The sequence below is a fragment of the Gallinula chloropus genome (assembly GCF_964237585.1).
Source record: "Gallinula chloropus genome assembly, chromosome: 3".
NCBI classification, from domain to species: domain Eukaryota; kingdom Metazoa; phylum Chordata; class Aves; order Gruiformes; family Rallidae; genus Gallinula; species Gallinula chloropus.
The window spans coordinates 50082196-50089707 of NC_140087.1; the positions used below are offsets into that span (position 1 = coordinate 50082196).

The 7512-nt window shown below is 46.7% G+C and overlaps 1 protein-coding gene across 1 annotated transcript; it reads left to right on the forward strand.

The window, feature by feature from the left end:
• Nucleotides 1-2564: 2564 nt before the first annotated feature.
• On the forward strand, nt 2565-3615 carry NANP (N-acetylneuraminic acid phosphatase; the record flags this gene model as incomplete). The annotated part of the gene is made up of 2 exons (XM_084262599.1): nt 2565-2654; nt 2881-3615. 2 exons carry the CDS (start codon nt 2565-2567, stop codon nt 3577-3579), a joined length of 789 nt encoding a protein of 262 aa, XP_084118725.1. The 3' UTR covers nt 3580-3615.
• Between the last annotated feature and the right edge of the window lie 3897 nt (nt 3616-7512).

Here is a 7512-nt window from a genome sequence, read left to right on the forward strand (position 1 = left end):
CATCCTCAGCAGCTTCCCCCCAAAAAAGGGGAGAAACCAGCCCACTGTAGCGAAGACTACAGTAAGCTTGAGGTCCCATCCTCAGACTAAGGAAACCACTGGCTCTCCCTCTTCAAAGTATAATCATCCTGGAGAAAAAAAGGATGAAGTGCAATGACAGTCACATAATACACAAGCTATTTCCATGTGCATGCACAAAATTGTCTTTCTTTGAAAATGTTTGTGATGTTCTTTCTTGTTAAAACCCACCTAAAGCAATTCCGTAATTCCATATATGGGCCTCATTTAAAGGTACCGAGATAGGATTCTTGCATTACCACCTCTAGAATGTGCAATACACATCATGTTTCAACTCGGCTCCCAGTTTAGTTTCTGATCACTGTTCTTTTCCTGGTTCTGAGATTCTGTAAAGCGTTTCTAGCCCTAGGAAGCCCACGGAAAGGAGAAGAAAGTAACAGGACCGCACACAGATCACCCACATTGAAATGCTGATACAGGAGACTGGCACGAGAGGCCTTATTTACTTGCCCCATGGTTCCTACAAATACACTTGCCACGGCAAGTGGCTGTCTGAAGTTTGCAGATACACACAAAGTGCATTTTACAACCACAGCCCTACTATGAAGTGAATACAAGTTCTCCACGCGCAGTTGGAAAGTCAGTTGACAAGAACAAAAAAGTTTAAAATCATAGTTCATTATTTAACCGCTTCAATTCTATACCTGAAAGCTTCTAGTAAGGACAGACCTCTTGTAAAATCTTTCAAGACTTTTATTTTTCCAATTACAACCTCTTTGACCAACTGTCAAAGAAAGGACAAAGATGACTTCTATATACACATTCCCTCTCCAAATGTACACATTTCATAGGAGCCACTACTCACTGGTTGGAACACGGGGCTGTCATCGTCTTAAGCAGAAAAAAATCCTAGAAATCCAGTTAGTTTTATTCCCTATTCTATGTAAATTCTGGAAAACAGTAATTCATCAGAGGCACACGGAACCTGCATGCGTAACTTTTTTCAGTTTTATTAAATGAAAGTAGCACATTTTATCACAAGTCAGCTAGAGCACTTTTATTAAAACACTACCTAATTCCTTACCTACAGGCCATGGCTGTTTCTTCTTGGAATCCATCCCTCTCCTTAAACACCTGCCTTCTGTAGGTGTTCTTCCCACGCACCAAGCCCATTAACATAACTATTTTTGGACTTTGTGTGTGATCCAACACCTTTTACCAAACAAGGAGACTCTTATCAAGGGTACACTTTTCAGAAATTGAAGTGGCCCGGAGTGAAACTCCAACTGCTCTGATAAAAAGTTCCCTCCAGCTTTGTGAGCTGCGCTTCATTATTAATAGCCAAGCAACATCAGCAAATCAACAATAAGCTTCCCACCCACCCCTCCCGGTTAAATTACCTATTCTGAAACAGCAGGTGGTACATTCAACCGTAAAAATCTATCATGCTTACATCCACATGCCTTTGGGATACTTTTGCCCTAGAAAACAATGACCTCTGGAATTTAATATGCTCCAAGGTCACACCAGTTCCGCAAATACCGAAGCCGCCCACAGCGGAGTCGTTGGGTTTGTCATTATCACGCACAAATCGCCCCAGTGCCGCGGAAAGAGGTTGCGGCTTGCCCTGCCCGCGGAGGGAGGGCAACAGCAGAGCCGGGAAAGGCACTGTGCCTGCAGGCCGAATCGAACCGCATCTCGGGCGCGGCTCTCCTCCTCCTCGCAGGTTCCTTTGCACCAAGGCCTGCCCAAGGAACGCCCCGGCCCCGGGCATCTTCAGACGCCGCGCTGCCACACACCGCGAACTTCCCGCTAACGTTCCGCAAGGGCGGCAACGGGGTGCGCCGGTGACAGCAGCCGCTGATGGGGTCAATAAGGCAGCGAGCCCGCGGGACGGCACCGGGAGCGGGGCTGCTACCGGGAGGATGGAGCGCGGCGGGGCCGCGCAGAGCAGCCGGGGGCCACCGCACAGCACCTGCCGGGTAAAAACACCCCCCTTCGCAGCAAGGTGGCCCCCTGGCAGCGTTTCAAGGCGTATTCTCAAATCAGACGCCAGCTCCCGGCTACCTCCCCCAGAAACCACTCCTCGTCCCTTTCAGGTCCCCCTATCGCCGCCTTCCACACGCCGCCTCAGACCGGTGCCTGCTCCCCGGCTTATCTGCCGCCACAGCTTCCCTTCCCCTCGCATATCGCACCCCGCCCCACAGCCGGGGATCCCGGCGGGGTCCCTCACCCCCCGCGGCCCCAGACGATGCCGGAACGTGTTTTCCAGCAGTACCCAGCACGCTCGGGGGGGCGCACGTTTCACCGCAGAGCAACGAGAAGGCCGCTCCGCCCCTACCACGACCGGGTGCGCAAGGGGCGTAACGCAGCGCCCCGCGTCCGGGCGAGTTCCCGCCCCTGAGCCGGCACAGGGCGGTGCCGGCCACGTTCGCCCCGCTCCGCTGCGCCCAGCGGCCGGCGGACGCTGGTGGCGGCTGGGGCGCTCCCCTCCGCCCTCGCGGCTCGGCCGTTAGAGCGGGGCGGCTCTGGCGAGAGGCGGCGCTATGGGGGTGCACGGCGTCAAGGCGGTCTTCTTCGACTTGGACAACACACTGATCGACACGGCGGCGGCGGGGCGGCGCGCCATCGAGGAGGTAACTGCCCTTGTCCCCTCACGGCCCTCCGGCACGGCTCCTTCCCAGCTCCCGTTCCCCTGCCCGCCGCCGGCGCTGCCGCCTGACCGGCGCTGACACGCAGCTCGGGAGGGAGGCGGGGAGGGGGTGGGGGGGTCCCTCAGGTGCGGCGGCGGGAGCGAGGGGTGTGCGCGGCGCCAGGCTGTACCGCTGATGAGGTTACACCCCTCTTGTCCGTCCATTCAAGGTGATAAATGCCCTGCAGTCGAAGCACCACTACGGTGAGGGAGAAGCCCGAGCCATTTGCGATAAGGTCCAGGCCAAACTCCTGAAGGAGTGCCACGATCCCGCCAGGATGTGCATCACCGACCTGCGGATTTCGCACTGGGAGGAGGCGATCCAAGAGACGATCGGCGGGGAGGCGAACCGAAACCTGGCCGCCGAGTGCTACTTCCTCTGGAAAACCACCCGCCTCCAGAACCTCACCCTGGCCGAGGACACGCGGGGCATGCTCACCGAGCTGCGGAAAGGGCTCCGCTTGCTGCTCCTCACCAACGGCGACAGACAGACCCAGAGGGAGAAGATTGAAGCGTGTGCCTGCCAGCCCTACTTCGATGCCATCGTCGTGGGAGGAGAGCAGAAAGAAGAGAAACCGGCCCCATCCATATTTCATTACTGTTGTGATCTCCTGGGGGTGCAGCCGGCAGAGTGTGTTATGGTTGGTGACTCTCTAGATACAGATATTCAAGGAGGCCTGAATGCCGGCTTGAAAGCAACTGTCTGGTTAAACAAGGCAATGACTGCCCCAGGAGATGCCTCCCCGGTACCTCATTATATTATTTCTTCTGTTCTGGATCTCCCAGCAGTTCTACAGAAGATGGAGCACAAAATGAATGCGAAGTTAGGAACTGACCATACGGCTGGTAATCACGAAGAAGCACGTTGAGGGTTCCAGCACGCGATCAGAGGCGTGCTGAGCTGTTAGGTGGCTCACACCCTTTTAAAAAGTTGAACCTAGGGCTTTGAACTCCTGTATGGTGTGCTTTCTTGAACAGCAGATGGATGAGTAAGAGCACAGTTGTCAGTGAAAACGGGATAGAAACAAAGAATTAGATAAACCCAAAAGTTGCAAGGGCAGTTAATTTAGAACGACTGCCCCTGGAAATTATTTTGACAGACTGTGGCTAACGTCTATCTGTCTCTGACCCAAGTTGCCAGTCTCTTGTTTCTGTAGTGGAAAAGAAAATTTTAATGTTTTAATCTTTCACATGCTTTGCTGACTTGTCAGTTTAGCAGCAGCTTCAGTTCAAACCTTGTTTGCGGTGTGTGAAAGAAGAGAGTGTGGTGCAATCTGGTAAATCTTCACAATGGATCTGCAGTTTATCTCAGGAACCAGAGTGAGTTTTGCTATTTCTAAAACCAGAATTTATTGACAGAATTTATTATGTATCAGACCATTAGAAAATGCTCTATCTTTGATCTTTTTTCAAGTTTTAGATTTTTTTTCCAGACTTTGCCGTGAGTTTTTTTTCATGGAATCTGCATTTCTTGCCAAAATTACTTAAGTGTATATTAAAAATTGCATCTGTATAGGGGACCATTTATCAGAGGGACTTGATGGATAAGTTTTTACTTTATATTGGTGCTTATGCAGGTATGCAGTATACTTGTAATTGAGATTATGATTTTTGTTGGAATGTAATTGATAAAACAGGGATGTTTTCAATGGTCTTCTTACTGTACTGTCAAATTCTTTAAAAGCTATTATTATTATTGTTCGGTCTGATTTTATTAGTGAATTTTGATCAGACTTTTTTTGAGAAACCATTCTTGGTCTTGCTCAGGTGTGTGACTGCTCCGATTCAACCCCAGAATCAGTGCTTTTTTTTGACTGTTTCAGAGGCACCACCATACAGTCCTTCCTTACTCCAGTTTCTACATGTATTTCATGTAAATCGTGTGATGTACTCTGGAGAAAACACAAGCTGGTTGTTTCTAAATGGCTTTCATGACTCTCTTTCAGGAAATAGGAAAATTATGTAATATGTATTACAGTACTGTGAACAACTTTATCATGTGTACATGCTATTTTCACCAGATTCAGGAAATGGCTCTGTAAACCACTTAAGATTCCTCTTTCCCAGATCATTATCTTAATAATTTAATTTTTCTATGCTTCATATATAGTATGAACTATAGAATGGGAAAGTATTCTCATATTAAATGGAAATGTTAAACACCTGTTGGAAAACCTGCATTTTTCAAATTCGCCGCATATGCATTGGGATCCATTTCTGAGCGTATATGAGCAACCAGATTTTATGTTTTAGAATGAATCCATGACAGGTCTTTTGAGAACAGGCGTATCGAGGTGCTGGCAGAAGAGTGTCTGGCATGTGAGCAGCAGTAAAAGATCAGCCAAAAGTACAGAAGCCTCCCAGGAGATGGGTGTGTAGAAGCAATCCTATGTACAAGAAAAGTTCATTTGTTTAACTTGATGTGAATTTAAGTTAATGTAGTTAAATCTTGCATAGGATGACAAATTCAATTTAGGGGAGGCTGTTGCTGATCTGGATTAAATTATTTGGCAGAGATTATATTGCTGGGGAAAGAAAAAAAATAGGGGAAACTACTCATTGAAGTTTGAACCCCTTTCATCCAGTTGTCCCTTAAAAAAGGCAAAGCCGCCCAGGCTCTTTAAGTTACCTAGCCAAGACCTTTGAGGTGTCAGGATCAGTGAAGAGAACAGAGGCAGGCCCTGCCTATACCTTGGAGGAAATGGGAGATGCAAAAAAATGGTTCAGCTACAGCGGTACACTAACTTGCCACGTGTAACAGGAGTCAGTGGGACTGACTTGACACCCCTTTGTTACTAAAGTAAGAGGCCTAAGTCAGGATTTTATTTAGCATTTGGAAGAGCGTGAAAACATAACTGGTTCAGTTGGTGAGTAAAACATTGCTAATAACTTTGCTTATAATCAAGGATTTTGAGAAGAATAATAAAGATCATTGAGCCTGTGAGGAATATTGTATAAAACCAGAAGTGCATCCAAAAGGTTAGATGGATCCCCAAAACAATACTATATTAAGTAGTCCATTTTAACCACACTGCCCCATACAAAAGCAACAACTTTGCTTACAACAGCATCCCAAAGGAGCTGCAGTACAACTGCATTGTTTGTACAGCATCAGGGTAATAGAATTTAGGGCAGAATGAGGTTTCTGGTACAGCTGAGGTTTAAAATAACAAATGGTAATAATTCACACCTCTCTCTGTGGGCTTGAAGTATGGATACACACCAGGTTACCAGTTTTTAATACAAGATGAGGCTTATGTTCTCTTGCCACTGCATTGTTCTGAAGTAGGATGCTGAGCCTGCTTATTGTATAAAGGGTCTCTTGTTTTAGAAGAGACTGCTCTTTGTTTAGCACGTGGCCAGTTGTTTTCTTAAATCTCTATGACTCTCTAAAAACCCACTGTAACTGAGCACTCAGGTGACAGTGTGGTCTGTAGAGGCCACACTCATGGATATTTTTACCACTGCTGAGCTCTGCATCATGCTGTATGTGACTAATGGTGTCCAGAGAGGGCAATAGCTTTATGACACTTCCATAAAACAAGAAGAGAATTCTCCATCAGAAGGGATTTCTCTATCCTGGGGTCTTCTTAGAAGCAGTCACCCGGGAAACTGGATTAGGTGTCTAGAGTATCTCTAAATACTCAAGATGTTTTTCTTGGATGGAGCTCTTACAGAAAGCCTAATGAAAAATAATCATATTTAAGAAAATGGAAACATAAATATAGTTGTGGGATAATTTTCACATCAGAAGCAGAAATAGATCAATAAAACAGTCTATATTAAGTTCCAGTAGAGTTCTGATTTTGCTCGGTGCTATGTGCTCAATTGCCTATATTGCCAAAACACACTAAGTCCGTCTGTATGGAAAAAGAAAATCCATCTATATTTTTTCAAACTTTTTTTCAGGTAAACATTGCCTCCTGAGGTTAATCTATAGTAACTTTGACTTCAGTGAAATGAACCAAAACAATAGCTTAATGCCAACTGTATTTTAATTCTTCATTTAAAATGACACCTGTACTAGTCTAATAAAAGTATTTTGTTTATAAATGATTTCTGTTAATGCTCTACTGTACTGTGAATAGCTATGTTTGTGACCAGGTTCACAACAAAGGGCAATAGATATGTTTGGTTTTTAACAGCACAAAATTAGGCTTCAAAATCTGTGACCTCGCATTTAGATGTGGGTGTAGTTTCCACCATTTAAAACAGGCTGAAGCATGGTTCTGTACCTTGTGAGCCTCCCAGCCAGACTCTGTATATTGAATTCCTAACTGCAGCTCATTGCTAGTTGAACCTGACTTTTCAAGCTGAATGCCAGCTCAGATACACCTACCTGTCCTGATGTCATGGCACTGGCTGCTGCAGCAGTGTGAGAACAGACTGCAAAGCAGGTAAGAGAGATAAATACAGTAATTTCATGGCCAGGGAACCCATTTCAGCAGGTACAGAAAGCCGTATCTGGGCTATTGCTACACTCACCTCTGTGTGCCATGGGAGGTTGCTTTCCTCATGGTGCTCTCAGCTGCAGAAAAGCAAGCTATCCCCTGGAAGTTTTCCATCGAGTAATGGAACAAATTGTCCATTGTCTGGACCTGTGGAGATAGGTGGAGAGAGGGGGAAAGGTACTTAAAGGTACTGCAGATGAGGGTAGGTGTTAAACTGAGTGAAGGGGGACAAAGCCTCCATGGCCAGGGCTTGGCTGTGACAGCTAGCTGAAGTGTCACAGATGTGTGCAGCACAGCATCTCTTCTCATTCAGGAAGCTCTGTATGTATAGGGCATTAAGCTGGCCAGTGA